Here is a 19076-nt window from a genome sequence, read left to right as displayed (position 1 = left end):
GCAGTGTGACATAGGTGGAACTGGAATGCTCCTGCTGGGAGAAGAGCCACTGAGTATTCCATTGCTGGAGCTGTCCATCCAAGAGTGCACTCTGGTGTTTCCTGTGCGAGCTCACAAAGTACATTGTCATTGGCACTGCCCTCCGTCCCGCCTCCACTGTGGGAATGCAGGCAGTCGGCTGTGGTGTGCCTTAGGCACTGTGTTCACAAAGCTACCGGCACAGATCCACTAAAGTTCGGTATCAGGACCGCAGTAGTCACGCACCTGGACCCACTGTGGGAGCTATGAAGCAGCCGAGACCCCAGCCCTGCCTCTGCATGCTCACACACACAAAGCCCACAACTGCTAAGGCTGGTCCCATCCCAGCCACAGGAGCACCCATTGTCCTGCTCCCAGAGCCCAAAAAAGATGCTGCTATGGCAGGCTCCACCCCTCCCTTCTTGCACCCCTTAGCAACAATGCTTCGCTTCTACTGCAGACCCGAGCTTCCACGTATATCCCTGGTTGTGGCCCATAACCACACTCCAGCTCCTTCAGGCTGTCTCTGTGCAACCAACCGCAGGACCTCCCCCGGGTTTGTCCTCTGAAGCCCGAGTTTCAGCTCACTCCCCACCCCACACATACCTGTCTCGCTGGGGACTACTGGTCTCTCTCTGCTCGCCTGCCACCAGCAGGCTGCTGCACTCTCCTCCAAGCCTCTGAAGCTCCCTTTCTGTGTCAGCTCATCTCCCCACCAGTGAAGGAGTTTCCTGGGGTGCGGGAACCTTTCCTCTTTTCCAGCTCCCTCCCAGGGGCCACAGGTCCTATCTTTGATCCTGCCTGGTTATATGGAGATCTTTCTTGCACTTCTGGGTGTCTGATATCTTTTGTCAGACACCCAGAAGTGTAAATGTATTTTTGATGTATTTGTGGGAAAGGTGAATTCTGTGTCCTTCTATTATCATGATAATACTGGTTTATCTCATTAATTGATTTTGAGGGCTAAATGATGTAATAGTGTTTTGACTCATTTCACAGGAAAAAATAATTTCCATGGCAATCTGTGAACACAAGTTCATATCTCAAAAGTTTCTTTCAACAATACTTATCCTTAGTATAGGGGGTATATTCTGTCATATTTTCTTTTCTATTCCTTTTCATTTCTAAAGATAGCCATGACCAATAGTTTAAAAAGCATTAATATATATAAGCATGTATTGTATACTTAAAACTTGCCATATAAATTACTATTTTAGCCAAGAATTTAAAGTACAGAGAATTCAGATTTTGCTAGTGGAATGGAATGGAATAAGTACTCAGTAGATTTTGGCAACTTTCAGAGGCTATCCTTCAAGCACTGTAGCATTAGTTTTGTAATGTTTTCTTGGGAGTAAAGTGTGCTGAATTTTGTCTATGTTTGAAGCAGGCTTCACAAGAGGCATCACTGAACTAATATGAACTCTCTTTGTAGGTTGAAACTGACTTTTCAACTCCACCATCAAGAAGAAAATCCCCATTTAACAAAGGTAATATATTTTTCTTTTGTAGCTGTTTTATTATAGAGTAGTCTCTTTATTAACATAGTGTTAAAATTAATTGCTTTTGACTGGGCAGATATACCCATTGGGTTTCTTGTAGTTATTTTCAATTTCATTGAAATTGCTCTTAGAAATATATTAATCTTTTTTATTAAACTTCTCTTTACAGATTTAGCAGAAAACTCTGGTATTGGAAAACTTTTCACTAATGCTATGGAGTCTTTAGAGGAAGAAGAGAGAGATTATTATTTTTCAAACTCTGATTCTGCATAGTAAAAATGAGAATATTTCTAGGATGTTTATCAAGAAGCAGAAAGTGTATTTGTATCTTCATTTGAAGTATGTATATTTTCTTTATAATGTAGCTTCAATATGAAATTACAGACTCTTTTTCAAAGGTTTCATGTGTTTTATATATAGAGATGTCTCGCATAATAAGCATCATAGTCTGTTTACTTTAAGAAAGTCATATTCCATACAGATTTTTTTTAAAAGCATTCAAGAAAATGTTGCTGTCCTTAAGGGCAGCGGGAGAGGGGAGAATAAAAGGTAGATTGTGCTAGTAGCTTACTGAGTTCATGAAAACTTTAGGTTAGCATTTGTCACCCCTTGGTTTAAAAGCCCGAGTAGATCTAATGTTTCAATTACATGCTGTTTAAACCATTTGACAAGCTTTCTCCAGATTGTTTTTCTTAAAACTTGTGATTGGCACATCTGTGAAACCTATGTAGATTTACTTTATTGCTTTTTTCAGTATTTTATTAGGTAGAACAAGAGAACAGATTTTGTTGTATTCTTAAGCAGATATGGCTTACATTTGGTCTCAATATTTAAAAGACTGGATTAGACAAACATTCAGATTACAGATCTGCTGTTGTATGGAGTGAAGTTACTATGACATGCCATAGTAAACATTGTTTTCCTTTCAGACAGCTTCTTTAGAAATAAACTTCTTTTACCATATTCTGCCATTATGTTTTAAAATTTGACATAGAATTTTTCCCCCTCTGGTTACAATACATATTCTCCCACTCTTTCTCTCCAGTTAGGTTGTTCAAATAAAGTAAGTTTGCTTTTATAATATTCGTGTTTTGATTGGTTTTTCTAATTACCGGATCATAGAAAAAATGCATTTTGTTTGTTAATGGTTCAGTTCATTTCCTTGAAAAATATCAGAACTTTTAGAAAAAAATACATTTTCTTGTTTCTTAAGAATTTAGTCAGTAATAATCAGCAGTTAAAGAACTATAGGATTTATAGAAACATAAGATTTATAAAGAATAGTGTGAGTAGACTGAGATCCTTCTCCTTTAAACTACCATGATAGTTTCTGCCACAAAGATTTTTGATAGATGAAGGATGAAACAAATGAAAGGGTTATTTTAGAGTAGCTCTAAAAATTCTGTTGTAGAACTTTAAGCTGCCCATATTTGGTGTAATACCATGCTGCTTGATGTTAATGGATAGTGTTTTAAGAATTAAAAGGTAGTCACAACATTGTAAATCAAGTATACGCCAATAAAAATTTAAAAAAAAATTAGAATGTAGTTAAATTCTGTAATAGGAAGCAAAAGGATACTTTTTGAAATAGCATACACTAGACACAAACCACAGTGTACCCCCCCACTCCCCATATTCCCTGTGTCCTGTCAAAACTAGTGTATCCCATCTGCCAGGAACCTGGCTATTCCTGTTTCTTTCCAATGGGTCATTAGATAAACTAGTAAGGTTTAAGGTAACCTCCAAAGGAGACTTAAAAATGGAAAAGAAAGACTTTAAGGGCTCAGAGACAGGCAATAAGTTGGACAGATAAATGATAGGGTCAATAGTGAAGTGCAACCTGTGAGAGTATAGAAAGAGGCTGTTGCAGCTTAAATATGGATGGAGGTCTCTACACAGAAAGCATAAATAAATAAAATCCTCTAGGTTATATCCTTCAAACCATGTCAGTTTATGAAATATTTTGTCTGTTGGGTGAACACACAGAATCTGAGGCCATTGGTGGCTGTGTGAGATGTGCCGCAAGGAGGTCATCAGTCCAGGGCAGCGTGAGGTTGAGGGACTGCATGATTCTGGTGCGCAGCTGGAGCACAGAGCTCCACCAGATGTCCCTACCCAACCCACCACCGACACCATGTTACAGGAGCGAGAAGCAGCAAAACAGCACACTGGAACCAGAAAGAGAAACCCCTTTCCTCCTTCTACTTGACAAAGCTTAAGTCATGCTCACTACGGAGACATACTCAAAAAGTCCAGTCCATTATAGCAGGGCAAGATACTGAAGGATGAGTTTGAATCTGAGAGATAAATTGAGAACTGCACATCAGCCAATAATCTACAGAATTTCTTTTCTCTCTGGCTTTGACAGAATTATTGAACATTGGAAATAAGAGACTAACTGCTTTAGAAGAATTCATAATTTATACTATCCCAAAGGAGTTAGGTTCACAATCGGAGTAACTTCTTAGTGAAAGAAAACTGTATCTAGTTCTTGGGTTCTCGTTCTAGATTTCCCAGTCTAAACTTGAGTAAGTCATTTGTTTCTGTGCCTCACGTTTATCATCAGATAGGAAAAGGAAAAGCAATTTGAATTAGGTCAGCTTTGAAGTCCATGCCAAATCTAAATGAAATCCTCTGCTGTGAGGTTGGTTCAGCTACCCAATAATGTGTAATAGAAGATAAAAGGCAACCAGAGAATAAAGGACGCAATGTAATGGGTCACAATGAAAGTCTATTTACTAGCTCGTCTATACTGAAATTCTCCAACTCCAATATATCTCTTCTTTGAATATGGTATTTCAATAGCAAAAAAGTCGTACAGGTTGGAGTTCATGATACTAGGATTTGACTGTTACTAGGATTCCATTAAATTTTCTACTTTCCTAGTTACTGGGGCATTATTTCACAATACACCTACCACCCACACCTATTCAATATAGTTTATATTTAGGAAAAGTTGTTTATAACTATTAAGCTGGCAGCAGACACATCAACCTATAATACTAACAAATGACAATGACAGCACTATAATCTTTCGAAAAATTCTAAAATATATCTTTCTCTCTAGCTCTTACTTTCTTAATAGTTCACCTTCAGGGCTTCCCTGGTGGTGCAGTGATTAAGAATCCGCCTGCCAATGCAGGGGACACGGGTTTGAGCCCTGGTCTAGGAAGGTCCCACATGCCGTGGAGCATCTAAGCCCGTGTGCCACAACTACTGAGCCCACGCACCACAGCTACTGAAGCCCGAGAGCCTAGAGCCCGTGCTCTAGAAGAGAAGCCACTGCAATGAGAAGCCCATGCACCGTGACAAAGAGTAGCCCCCACTCACCACAACTAGAGAAAGCCCATGCATAGCAACAAAGACGCAACATAGCCAAAAATAAAAAATAATAAATTTTAAAATTTTAAAAAGTTCACCTTCAGTAAACTTTTTATTCAATGTTTCATTATCTAACCAAAATAAATATTAAACATCAGATGTTTTTCTTTTTGAATAATTTATATATTCTATATAAATAAAAATGTACACAGTATAAAAGATATGGAAATATTCTCTTATTTATATATTTTCACAAACCACAGCAATGATTGTTGAAGTGCATTTAGTATTGTTAGAGTTCTCTGATAACCCACCCTGAGCATTCTGATCATGCATCAGATTTAAAACTACCTTGGTTAAGATCATTTGGCAACATTTGCATGTCAAATATATAGTGAATATATCTATAGATCTCTTCAGCCTTTTGATGAGTTACTTGTGCATACACGGAGATTTCTTCGGGTGAGCTGAAAAATAAAAACATTATACTAAAACTTCTGACATAAAATTAAATATTCTTGCTTAAAGAACACCAAACAAAAGCCTTTATTAAGAAAATCATTTTTTCCCAAGTTTTCTACATTCAGTTAATTACGTCTAGCATTAGTTTAAATAAAAGCATAGTCCCTATATTTAAAATCATCTATAATAATAATTTCAACATCTTATTTGGGCCTTTAGTTTAACCTATTTTCTAAAATCTTGACTTGATTTTCAAGCAATATAATCATTAAAACATAGTAAAATTTTCAACTTGAACTAAACAAACCTAAACAGCCCAGAAATGTTAGAATGCGAGACCAAGTATAAGTGCTGTCTTGTCTACCTCCCCATAGAACTCTAAGCCACTCAGAGACAATGCCTACCTTTTTCCCCCTCCATTAATGTCAGCTTAATGCAGTGACTGAAACGTGTTGGCAAGCAGTCTTTACTGAATGAAAGAATCTAATAGGCACTATATTTTAAAAAAATATTAAAATTTCTATGAAATTTCTCTTAAGAATGATTTTAAAGTAACCATTTAAAAATATTAAAACAGACATACCTGTTTGTCATCTTTTTGACAGATGAAAACTGGTGACACATATTCAATGCAGTTATATAACTTATATTGGGGATACTTAGATAAAACTGAAGTGCCTCACATTTATTACTGTTCACCACTGTTGAAAAATGAATACCAACATTCTTTCTTTGTTCCACTAAAGACATTTCCTTTAGCAAATCTGCAGTTTCTTCTTGACAGGAACTGAAAAGAATTCGGATTCCAGCACCAGTTAAGGTAGTCAGCAGGCTGTCATAGCTCTTTGTTCTCTTAAACATCCTGGATGTGTCTCCTAAATATTTTATATTTAGGAAAATGCAAACTTAGTAACTTAAGTAGAACCGTTGTATAGTATACATTATTAAAATCCCAAGACCTACATAGTTAAGCAAACTAGTGCCACATTATGCTAATGAGAAACCCTACTGCTAAAGATTTAAAGTCATTCTCAAATATCTAAGAGAAAATAGGGAGAACTGTCTTTATGAGTGTCTTAAATTGGAATCAACAGAAGGAGAGTTTATATTCCTAGATAATTCATTCCTGAAGGCCAAGACCATATTACTCATCTCTAAAATTCATAATGTTAGCATTGCTGAAGAGTTCATTAAGTATTACTTCTGATATAAAATTATCTTATGTATTTATTCTGAGTAACTCAATACACTGCACACCCATTATAATATCTTTAACTCTTGCCTATTAAGTTACTTCCCTACTTTTCCCATTCATTTCCTTTCCATGTTCTACCTACATCCTTTTCTTGGCATTCTTCCTTAAACCAAAAGAAAAAAAAGATGCTTTTCCATAACTTTTGCCACATTACCTTTTTATTCCAAATCTATTTCCTTTGTAAAGGATATGTTAATAAAGAGTAAATTATAGAATTTTAACACTAGAAAGACCCAAAAGATCACCTAATCTAAAGCCCTCACTTGTCAAATTAAAAGAGAAAAAAAAATTGGGTTACTGAAAGAGTGACTTATCCAAGGTCACATGGTTCAGTAGTGACGGTGGTGATGAAAAGGTATGTCACTCAATTCCCAAACAAATGTGTTTTACATAAACTACATTATTTCCTTTTATATAATGACTATAATCCTTGAATTCTTCCATAGTTGCTTTCAGCTGCATGATTTCACTTAATCCTCATAATACCACAGAATGAGTAGGAAAAGTATATTATTAACTCCTCAGAGGGAGTGATTTGTCAGTGCAATGTCACATAGCTATAGAGACACCAGAACTCAGTGCATCTTCTGATTCCATATCCTATGATCTTTTCACTTTTCTCAGGGGCTCCCCATACAATTAAACATTCCCCATAAAAATTCCCTAACTGAAGCTCCAAGCCAGCATTTTTTAATACATCCTAGGCACCCATTTTAGTGACCCGTTGAGAACTCAAACAACGTATTCAAAATTAAACACTTCTTTGTCCCTCAAGTCTGCTGCTTCTCTTACATTTATAATTTCAATGAACAGCACCACTACCTAACCGCCCAGTAATCAAGAAACTGGTCAGCTCAAGAGTATTCTTGATCGCTCCCATCCACTCCTGCTACTCCTACCTCCTAAACCTCCTGATTCCTCCTTTCCCCACCGCTGCCTCCCCATTCCGGGGCCCCCAGAAAAAGACTTATGGTTCACTTGCCTTCAGTTTCTCATAAGCTGCATCTAAACACAATGACTAATGGAAAACATTATGGCATTATGTAAATACGAAACTGGCATTCAGGTATTTACATTTTAAGAGCTTCCCACATCCTGAGAGTAGGGTAATGAACTAAACAAGACCATTTAAAAATACAAACCTGGTTTTTCTCTGTTCTTTTCCACAATCACACATATTCTTTCGAACATGCTCTGTAGGTACTGGATCTGGTCAATGAGCTTGTTCTTACTGATACTACTTAACATCTCAGATTGAGACCGCCTTTCCACCACCATGCGGCTACTCACAATATAATCACAACCATTAAGAGGGCAAACCTCTACTTGTAAGCCATGGGTTGCTCTTAGGGAAGAAATTACTTCTGAACCAGAAGTGATTTCACGACTATCTACAAGAATACAAGTTCTTTGGCCTTGCTGTGTAAGTCTAAGAGAAGCAGGTGTGCCAGCCAGATGTGGTCGTGAGTTGGAACAGGATGCCACTGAGGTGCCAGAATCCTCCAGAGCACTAGCATCCTGAAAAGTAGAAAACATCAATCACGATCAGTTAAATATATGTTAGCGCCATGAACTTCACCTTTTTTTCTTCCTTCAGCATGAGAAAAGTGACTATGTAGATGAAGGACCAAGCTACCACTTAACACCTAGTAGGATGGCTAGGATTTTTTAAAAACGGAAAATGTGTTGTAGAGAATGTGAAAAAACTGGAATGTACATTGCTGGTGGGAATGAAAAATGGTGAGACCACTGTGGAAAAGTCTGACAAGTTCTCAAAGTTAAAGAATTACCATATGGCCCAGGAATTCCACTCCTAGGTAACATACCTATAAAAACTGAAAACAGAGACTCAGATACATGTATGCCAGTGTTCATTAACTTCTGAAAATCCTCAGCCATTGCCTGTTCAGATATATCTTCTACTTGCTCTCTCTTCTCTGTAATTTCAATTACATGTATCTTAGACTACTGGACACAGTCCCACAGCTCTTGGATGCTCCATTCTGTTTTTTCACTCTTTGTATTTGATTGCGTAATTTCTATGGACCTAGCTTTAAGTTTGCTGGTTCTTTCCATGGCTGCATTGAGTCTACACATGTAGACATTCCTCAACTTTCTTACCATGTTTTCCATTTCTAGCATTTCCACTTTATTGTTCTTTATATATTCCATTTCTTGGATGGTATTCCCTTTCTGTTCATGCATGTTTGTCTGACTTTTCCATTAGAGCCTTTAACATGTTACTCATGGTTATTCTAAATTCCCTGTCTGATAGTTCCAATGTTTGGCTCATATCTGAGTCTGGTTCTTGAGAATGTGTTTTTTTCTTCCGTCTATGTATCTTGTAACTTCTGGTTGAAAGCCAAACATCTGTGTAGGAGAGTAGTAACGGAGGTAAATATGAACTCTACCGAAGTACAGAAATAGCTTTAGACCCATGACAAAACACCACAAAGGCCTTTCAAGCTGAACTGAGGTCTGCGCTTGGTTGCCAGATGATTTTTCTAAATATTCTCTTAGTTTTAAGTTTTCTCTGGGAACCTGTGCCTCAGAGTTCTTCTCCCCATACTCAGCAGTAGGAATTGCTTTTATTTCTTACTTGTGCTTGCTAGCCTGGTTGGAGGGAGTACTAGGAGTGTGGGGGCAGAGAGCGGGGGGGGGTAGTATTTTCTATTGTTCTGGTTCAACCTGTCTTGGGCAGGACTTGTGTCCCCGGATCTCAGAAATGGGACCTTCTCAATGATCCTGCCCCCAGTGGTTAAAGATCTCTAATGCTCTAGGCCCAAGATGTTTTCCTGCCCCTTTCTCAGATGTAGCACATTTCTCCCTTATTCCTTTCCTTCATCTGCAAAGGTTTTCCCCTAGGCCCTGCGGGCTAGAGCGTTTGCTGTTCTTCCCCCAGTAGTTTAATGCTTTTTGTTCCATAGGGAAAACAGGGGAGAAGGAACTAGATGGGGCTTGGTGCCTTTTCCACAGTAGCTGCTGGTCACTTCCCCAAGGCCTACATGGGAAGGAGATTTTCTCTGATTCTGAGTCTTTCTTGTAAACACCTGATAACTCTGGAGAAGAGCCCATAAGAGGTTGTGAATTACCCTTCTGTCTGCAACTCCCAGGGGTTCTAAATGCTCATGCTAGTCTGTTACCTTTTGCAATTCATTACATTTTTAGCTGAATTCTTCTTACCAGATTATACAGTGCCCAGTGAGTGTTCCAAATCAGCAAGTCTCTCCTTGGAGGCACTTGTCTCCTTACATATCAGGCTAATTGATTGCCCTGCAACCTCAAATCCAAATAAACTTCTGATTTTGTAGATTATCTAGCTTTTTTTGGTTGTTGTTACAAGGATGGGAGCAACACTCTTTCCAGCTTTCTATATTCTGAGCTAAAGAGGAAGTCCCAATCACTTAGAACAATCTTCATTTTTTTTTATTGGAATATAATTGCTTTACACTATTGTACCAGCTTTTGAGGTACACCAAGGTCAATCAGCTGTATTTATACATATATCCCCATATTCCCTCCCTCCCTCAACTCCCCCCCACCCTCCCCGTCCCGGCCCTCTAAGGCATCATCCATCATCGAGCTGATCTCCCTTTGTTAGACAGCAACTTCCCACTAGCTATCTATTTTACCGTTGGTAGTATATATATGTCTATGCTACTCTCTCACTTCGTGCCAGCTTCCCCTTCGCCCCCCGCCCCCCCCCCAACCTCGAGTCCTCCAGTCCATTCTCTGTATCTGCGTCCTTGTTCTTGTCTTGTCACTGAGTTCATCAGTACCATTTTTTTTTTTTTTTTTTAGATTCCATATATGAGTTAGCATACAATATTTCTTTCTCTTTCTGGCTTACTTCACTGTGTATGACAAACTCTAGGTCTATCTACCTCATTACATATAGCTCCATCTCATTCCTTTTTATAGCTGAGTAATATTCCATTGTATTTATATGCCACATCTTTTTTATCCATTCATTTGTTGATGGGCATTTAGGTTGCTTCCATGTCCTGGCTATTGAACAATCTTTAAAATATATATTTAATATTCAATTTTTTAAGAAAAAGAATAAATGTAATGAAGGGAGAAATGAACACTGTAGGACCAAAAGAAAATATTGGAAAAATTTAGTTATCTTGGAGCACAAAATGGCTGACACTGATGTCAGAAACTATAAAGAAAAAAACTGGAACTGTATAAAAAAATTAAATTTTCCTATGGCAAAACCCACTATTAAACAAAACAAAGGCAAATGACAAACAAGGAATACTGTCTGCAATACACATGAAAAAATAAATATTAACATTTTTAGTATCTAACTGTTTTTGACAGAATATTTTGTCTTCTCAAATTTACCTCAAATTCTTTCCCCTCCTAATTTGAAGAAGAATCATACCATATGTAAGTATAGTATTAGATAATAGAAGAAAAGTTAAAACACATCTCTGTTAAAATCTATTTATCCTTTTTCACAGTCCTCAAAATATGACTAGCCTATATCTATTTTTTCCATTAGAGCGTGCCAAAGTAGAAACATAGAGAGTGCTTACTGGTGTTCAAAGTACTGTGCAAATATTACCTACTTGACCCTTGGGATTACTACCTTTCTACTACAGCTGAGAATGCTGAGGCTCACAGAAATTAAGGACTTTGTTGTTCTCTAATCTATTTATAAGATTTAATCTAGTCAACTTTATCTAATTATGCCTTCCAGAAATACCTTTGTGCAAAAAAAGCCTGTAGATAATTTACAAGTGCAAATGCCAATTTGAGGGCCATTGTGTGGACACTGGAGCATTGCTAAGGTGGAATGGGCTGAAACGCCTGGAAAAATAGAAGTCTAGGTCTAGGGATTCCAATTACCATGTCTTTAACCCCTATTTTAGCAAAAGTTCTGCAACTATGAACTCTCAAAAACTGAAAATGGTTTTAGGGATTACTGCAGCAATAGTAAGATACAGAAGAGCTAGAAACTACATAACCATTCCAGAAGGAAAGAAATTCAAAGAAAGGAAATCAGGTGGTACACCTGAACTCCTCTTCCCAATAAGTAGATGAGAGTTACACACCTGAAACCTTAAGAGGGGGAAAGACAAGTTAATCTGGGGAAACTAGTTCTGAGCATGTAACTTCCGTTAATTGTACCTTGCAAGAAGCCCATTTCCTACATCCTTTTTATAAAATTTGCAGGTTTCCTTACAGTGTTACTAAGAAAACTATTAATACATTTAAAAAATAAGCATCCTATGAATTAGCTATATAATTTAGTGTGCTGGTTTCTTGTCTGAAGAACTTTTATCACTTGCTAATTTTTCTTTGACCTAGTTATTTAACACAACAAAAGGAAGAAAAAGAAACAAAAAAAACCTTTTGGTAAACATACGAAGGCTTTTTTTCTCTAATTTGATTCATACCTTCAACTGAATTGGAAATTTTCTACAGTCTTTCTGTGAATCAACAGTAGTGAATGATGATGAGGTAGATTCAATTTTTCTCTGGCTCTGAGGTTTGAAGTCTGTGACATCAGAAACTGTAACCTTTAAATTAAGCGGTGTCTGTTGTCTCTGGTCTGACAATTGATTAACAACTGGATTAGCGTCGTCCCTGGACTGCAATGAAGACCCCGAAGGCACTAAATTCAAACTGTGGTTTTGTTGTTCACTCTCGGTAACTGCACTTGGATTAACCACAATACTGGATTTCTGCTTATCATTTACATCGTCTTCCTCCTCACTTGAATCATCTGGTAAAATAATTCTGGACAATTTCTTTTTTGAATGTGCACAATTTTGTCTCATCTTCATTTGTTTTAGCTTTACTGCACGTCGGGTTTTATATTTTTTACTCCCACTTGTAAAGCAATCTTCAGCTATTAGGCTAAAATCAACACAGACTTCATCACTTGATTGGCTTTTGCAAGACTCCTCTTCATGAACACAAAAACTGTCTTCTAAATAGGTTTCATCTTGCTCAGGAATCTACAATAAAAATACAAATAAGAATATCATAAATTTCATAAAATCAGCATGTTTTTAACATTCTTCTAAGTTCATGATATCTTTCTATTTATTTCACTTACTTTATTAATTTGGTCACTTGCTCAACTAACATATTCTTTTTTTTTTCTTCCAGTTTTGCTGAGATATAACTGACATAAAACACTGTAAAAGTTTAAGGTGTACAGCATAATGATTTGACTTACTGCATCACGGAATAAGTTTAGTGAACACCCATCATCTCATACAGACACAAAATTAAACAAATAAAAAAAATATTTTCTCCTTGCAGTGAGAGCTCTGAGGATTTACTCTCTTGACAATTTTCATATTTAACAAACAGCAGTGTTAACTATATTTATCATGTGGTACATTACCTCCCAAGTACTTCTTTATCTTATAACTGGAAGTTTGTACCTTCTGACTACCTTCACCCAGTTCTCCTTCCCCCTACACCACCCCCCTGCCTCTGGTAACCATAAGTCTGGTCTCTTTTTCTATGAGTGAGTTTGTTTCTGAAGTATGACTAACCTACAGCATGATGTTAGTTCCTGTTAGATAACATACATTTCAAAATGATCAGCAGGATAAGTCTAGTTATAATCTGTCCCTGTACAAAGATATTACATAATTACTGACTGTATTCCCCACACTGTATATTTCATACCTGTGACATTTATTTTGCAACTGGAAATTTGTACCTCTGACTCTCCCTCACCTATTTCTCTCCTCCCCTCAAGTCCCCACTAGAAACCACCTGTTTGATCTCTGTGTCTATGATTTTTTTTTTAATTTTGGTTCATTTGTTGTTGTTTTTTTTCTTCAGATTCCACGTATAAGTGAAATCATGCAGTATTTATCTTTCCCTGTCTGACTTCTCTTACTTAGCATAATGCCCTCCAGGTCCATCCATGTTGTTACAGATGGCAATATTCCATTCTTTTCTAGAGCTGAGTAATATTCCATTATATATATGGTGTGTGTATATATATATATATATACACACACCATATCTTCCACCATATCTTCTTTCTGAATATATTCTTTATGGAAGAAAACGGGAAGTTTTGGAATAAAAAAAAAGAATGATTTACCCTCTAGAAATTTACAGTCTAGTGCAATTAGCCAGAAAAATAAAAAGTAATTTATAAACAATGTAATAAGTGCTATAAAATAAACACAGTGAAAACACAGAGATGAGAATGGCCATATTTCCAAGCTGAATATGGCACTTTATAAACAAATAAGGCTAATATGAAACTGTTAACCATAAATGAAAATATAATTTTTAGGATATAGTATTTTTATGAAAAAATTAATTTTCAAGAGAAATATGACAACACAGAAGAATTAAAATTTTAACTAGTAGATGACAAAGTTCTAGTCACTTCCTTTAAATATTCTCCTAATTGGAAAACAATTTAAGAGTATATTCTAATTAGCTCAAGTTAACAAAAGGATAATTTGATCAAATTAGGACTAAAAGGGATTTTGAGAATTCATTTCGTCCACCTTCCTTACTCAGGGCAGAAATTATTGCAAATAGTTCTGATGGTCCACTTTCAGAAAGAAAATGAAGGCTTCATTAACAGGAATAATTTCCAACACCACCATCAGGAAATTCGCCGCTGGATTTCTATAGTTCCCACCTGTGAGAAAATGTTTACGTTGTTATGTTTCTTATGAACCATTTTGTACCGATTGCTCATCAATGGACTTCGCACAGATTTCATGTAAACAGCTCTCATTTCAGAATCTGCATAAAGATAAAACAATTTTCAAATAGCAAAATTATTTAAATGAAAACTAACAAAGTAAACTTTGACCTATCCCAAACTGACATGATTCAAAACCTGTGGAATTATTTTACACAAAAGATATTTAATATATATTGAAACATGTCTAAAAACAATTATTCAAAAATACAAAGTTAAGAGTTTTGCCCTTGATAGACCATCTAGTTGGGTGCTCATGGATGATGGACAATTTATTTAAGTTCTCTGCCTTAGCTAGCTCTCTCCTCTGAAAATGAAGATCAGGATAGTGACTTTTCATGAAAAATAAAAGTATACAAAGACCTTAGGACTATACCTGATTTACAGAAAGCATTCTATAAAACTAAAACATAAAAAATCCAGGCAAATAAAGAAAACATATGCTTAAAAACATCAAAGGCCACAGCCAATAATAAGTATGTTTCATAATTTTCAGTCAAGCAAAAACTGGGAAACACAAGTTTTTATTTATGCCTATCTTTTTTTTTTTAAGGTTGTAATCAGAAAGCAACTTTATTTTTGTCACTTATTTCCCCTTACATATTTTTGGAGTGATTAAATTAATTAACAGGTTATTTTGAGGACTAACATTGCTAATTTAATGACTATTGTGCTTAGGACAAGATGTATGAATTTTTCTTTGAATAATATTTCCCTTATCTCCATTCCATAGCTAGCTTCAACTATTATTCTCCTCAACTAACTACCCACTTCTTACTCATGCTAAATCCCTACAAAATTTAGTGAAATCTAAGGGCTTCACTGGTGGTCCAGTGGTTAAGACTTCTCCTTCCTATGCAGGGGGTACGGGTTTGATTCTGAGACAGGGAGCTAAGATCCCACATACCTCATGGCCAAAAAGCAAAAAACAAACCAAAAGCATAAAACAGAAGCAATATTGTAACAAATTCAATAAAGAGTTTAAAAATGGTTCACATCAAAAAAAAAAAAAAAAAAGAATCTTAAAAAAAATTTAGTGAGATCTTTACTTCCAGTTTAATGTTTAAAAGGACTCAGAATCAAGGAGCTTTCAGAGATTTTTTGTTTGTTTAACAGGTTTTTTTTTAGGTATAATGTATATACAATGCAATTCATCCTCTTTAGGGTATAGTGCTGAGTCCTGACAAGTGCATAGTTACGGCAACCACTATTCTATTTGCTGTCCCTAAAGTTTTACCTTTTCCAGAATGTCATATAAATCAAAGTATACAGTATGCAACCTTTTGAATCTGGCTTTTTTCATGAAGCATAATTCATGTGAGATACACATGCCTGTCATTTTTTTATAGCAAAGAGTATCTAAGAAATGAGGCATGAAAAAAAAAAAGGTAATGTAGATTTTGAGATTTTCTTACAAAAAAACCAAAACTTTGAAATCCTACATATTTCAAACGTACTATGTCTACATGGGGTTTCAGATCTCCCTACTCTCCATCCCAACTGCTCCACCTTCCCAACGGCAACAACTAAAGTCCTTGCTGTTGCTCAGTCCCACCGACTCCCTCTTTTTCTCTCTAATCCATCAGAAAATCCCTTCAGCTGTACACAGCCAGAATCCAATGTTTCTTACCCTTTACTGCCACCACTTTGGTAGAAAGCCACTATCATTCCTTGATTAGATTACCGTGATGGCCTCCTAAACGGTCTCTTCTTCCATCTTTGCTCCCAGATAGGCCATTCTCAACACAGAAGCTAGAGCGATACTACTCAAATAATATGAGCTGGCTGCTCATTCATTAGCTCTCTGATCTTACTTCCTACTACTCCCCTTCCTCCTCATTCACTTCCAGTCACAATGCTGTTCCCTTGAACATGCCGGGCACACTCCTGTGTCAGGGCCTTTACACTGGCTGTCATCTTTGTATCAACTTTCTCCCACCAGATCATACCATACTACAAACCTGCAAAAGAAGCCTTATTCTGCAAATCATATCCGTATCAGTGACATAGTACTGAGAACTTTGTATTTAAAGTCTTTTTTCTCTAAAGTCATGGACCGTGGGAAACCTTGCTGTTTCAAATCAAACCAGGCACTGCAGGAGTGGAAAAATGTCAAGATTTGTGAAAGATGAGAAAACAGAAGAGCCCACCACAACCTTTCCCATTTCTATTACAGCCAATCTCAATCATATACTCTTAATATATCGTGGAGAAGAACCTGCTCAAGCACTGTTTGGGGAGACTGTTTTCTAAAAGTAGATCTCCCTTACTTAGCAAATTTAATAAATTTAGCTCTGTGTCACAGCTGGTTTTAACAAGCCACATTGCTGAATTTCTCATCTCCTTCTGGTCTCTGATCAAATGTCACCTTCTCAATGAGGCCTACCCCAACTACCTAACTTCAATTTGCAGCTGGTCCGTTAACATCCCTAACTCCTGCCACTCCAAATCTTCCTCTTACTCATTTTTTGTTGTTTTTGTGTAAATTTTTCATCTTACACTAAATAATTTAGTTATTATGTATATTGTCTTCTTCCATTCAAATGTACGCTTCATAATGGCAGGGGGTTTTGTCCATGTTGTTCCCAGATGCAGCTTTCTGAAGGACCTTACATAGTACTAGGCACACAGTAGGCACTAAGTACTTGTTTAAATGAACACCTGACACTGAGCCAGTAAGGTCACTCTGGAGAGAAATAATCAAATTAGCAGAAGCCTATAAACAATCAACTCTCACATAAAGCAAATATAGAATTTTAATGAAAATGACCAAGTATTTTACACATGCCAAATTTAATTCCCTTTGAAGTCAAGGTTCTTTGGAAACCGACTAGAATATTTAAGTATACCCACATTAAGGGCACTGAAAATTGGAAGAAAAAGAAGCATCATTATGTCACTTACCATTTATAGCCTGTGACAGTTGAGTCTCATCATTTACAAAGTCAAATAATGAGGAATCTTGTTCATTTTCTGACTCATCATCTTCATCTGATGAAACACATTCTGCATCTTCTTGGGAAAGTTCTGCTTCATCATCTAAAAACTTCCTAGCTACAAGCTAAGATAAATAAGAAAATAGGAAGATGCCTTTAAGAAAATCATTTCATTTCCTCAAATAATTGGAAACAGTTCTGGAAAATGGATTTCTTGCCAGTGATTTTAAGATCAAAAATAATAAAAATAGAAAACTGCATGAAGAAATGATAAAGTAGCATATCTATTTAAAATTTCTTCTTTTAGTTCTGTTATAAATAAAATAAAGTACAAGTCAGCATGTCAGCTTGCTGAATGTTTCTTAATAAGCATAAAGTCTCCTGAGTCTTTCAGCTAATTAATTATCGCCAGGAAAAATACAATACCACACAAAGACTGATCAGAAAAAAAGGTGCTGACAATTCTTCTCCAAGAATGTGAATATTGGATAGAGATAACAAAAACAATATAATTATCATAAAAGCAAATATTCTAAAACTCAGATTTCTGTCTCTATATTTTCTTCAGTTTGAATATTAAATTCTCAATACACTAAACTTTCATCATTTAGTCATTCAAAATAACACAACACTGCAAGATAGTTTCAAAACACAAAGAGAAACTAAAATACCACACCTTAAGATTTTAATTCCAATAAAAAAAGTAAAATTCAGGTCAAAATATTTTTTAATTGTGGGTTTTTCTCCTATAAGGAAATTATAGACAGAAATCTACCTCTATGTAAAATCTACTGTTCTTTACTAATAAGAAATATATATATATTTATATAAAAATAAGAAACTGAAAAAAGTTTACCTTTAAGTGCCTCTGTCTCTTTTGGACTTTGATGACTCTTTTGGCTTTCCTATTATGATCCTTGAAGTCTTCTGATTGTGGATCTTGCTTGTAAAAATTCTCACTCTCATCACTAGATGATAAATCTAACTACAATTCAATAAAATTCTTGCATAAGAAAATATCACTGGATTGTTGTATCTTAATGTGTTTCTCAAAGGTTGTTGCTTCTATTTTCACTTTTCCTTTTTAAATAGTTGACCTAACATTTTCTTGTTAGAAAAATAAAATGTGCTTACAACTCAGAGCCATGTTACAAATACATAATACTTAAGAATTTAAAAGCTAGGTAATTCTAAGTACTAAAATAATAAATGAAGTAATATAAGTAATACTAGTACAGTATTCATTCAATTTTGTATGAAATTGAATGTATCTGATGAAAACGAGTTTTTAATTAATCTGTTTCCTTTTAGAAGATCCTGAAGGGCTTCACAAAAAATGATTTTGTAAATATAGCTATCAAAATCAGTTCAAACATACATGAGTCTGTTCAAACTAAGAAACCCATATAACAACAAATTTTGACTATGAAACCCACTACAAATAAAAATCGAAAAAAAAAAGCATAAAGCTATTATACTCCAATAAAGATCAAAAAGAAAGAAACTCACTACAATATCCCTTACAGAATAATATAAAACCAATCAAAAGAATCAAAAGAAATTTATCAAAATAATTTCAATTAACAGGAATAATTTTACGTTAAAGTAGATTGAGCATAAACATTACCAATATTTTAACTCACTTCTAGCAAGTCAATCAGACATTCTAGTTCAAGTAGCAAGTTAAAGCAATTTTTCTAATGAAGTTTTATATGAGTATACAAAGTTAACATGGACTGATTGCATTTTTAATTAATTTTGCACAAATTATATTAGTTTGTATTAGACAATTAAAACACACAAGATTTCCTCAGATTGATTTAATAGATATCTATAGGACATTCCATCCAAAAACAGCAGATTACACGTTCTTTGCAACT

General features: G+C 35.8%; 2 protein-coding genes across 8 annotated transcripts in view; one reads left to right on the top strand and one right to left on the bottom strand.

The window, feature by feature from the left end:
* MIS18BP1 (MIS18 binding protein 1) overlaps window positions 1–2480 on the top strand; it is a 51746-nt gene extending 49266 nt beyond the window's left edge. For all 4 annotated transcript variants that reach the window (XM_057723673.1, XM_057723672.1, XM_057723670.1 and 1 more), the window contains exons 14-15: window positions 1451–1505; window positions 1687–2480. In XM_057723673.1, coding sequence (XP_057579656.1) covers window positions 1451–1505; window positions 1687–1790 — 159 coding nt within the window. In that variant the 3' untranslated portion in view covers window positions 1791–2480. The remainder of the gene's footprint in view (window positions 1–1450; window positions 1506–1686) is intronic.
* A 2589-nt stretch (window positions 2481–5069) lies between these two features.
* The window catches only part of FANCM (FA complementation group M), a 57476-nt gene continuing 43469 nt past the window's right edge, over window positions 5070–19076 (bottom strand). For all 4 annotated transcript variants that reach the window (XM_057725197.1, XM_057725198.1, XM_057725200.1 and 1 more), the window contains 7 exons: window positions 18053–18181; window positions 17165–17321; window positions 14195–14301; window positions 11964–12527; window positions 7698–8073; window positions 5884–6175; window positions 5070–5305 (listed from right to left, as the gene is read on the bottom strand). In XM_057725197.1, the coding sequence (XP_057581180.1) occupies window positions 5167–5305; window positions 5884–6175; window positions 7698–8073; window positions 11964–12527; window positions 14195–14301; window positions 17165–17321; window positions 18053–18181 (1764 nt within the window). In that variant the 3' untranslated portion in view covers window positions 5070–5166. The remainder of the gene's footprint in view (window positions 5306–5883; window positions 6176–7697; window positions 8074–11963; window positions 12528–14194; window positions 14302–17164; window positions 17322–18052; window positions 18182–19076) is intronic.

This window comes from Hippopotamus amphibius, chromosome 2 (genome assembly GCF_030028045.1).
Source record: "Hippopotamus amphibius kiboko isolate mHipAmp2 chromosome 2, mHipAmp2.hap2, whole genome shotgun sequence".
In the NCBI taxonomy this organism is placed as follows: Eukaryota; Metazoa; Chordata; class Mammalia; order Artiodactyla; family Hippopotamidae; genus Hippopotamus; species Hippopotamus amphibius.
Note: the sequence above shows the minus strand (reverse complement) of the source record. Positions and strands in the feature narration are given on the sequence as shown.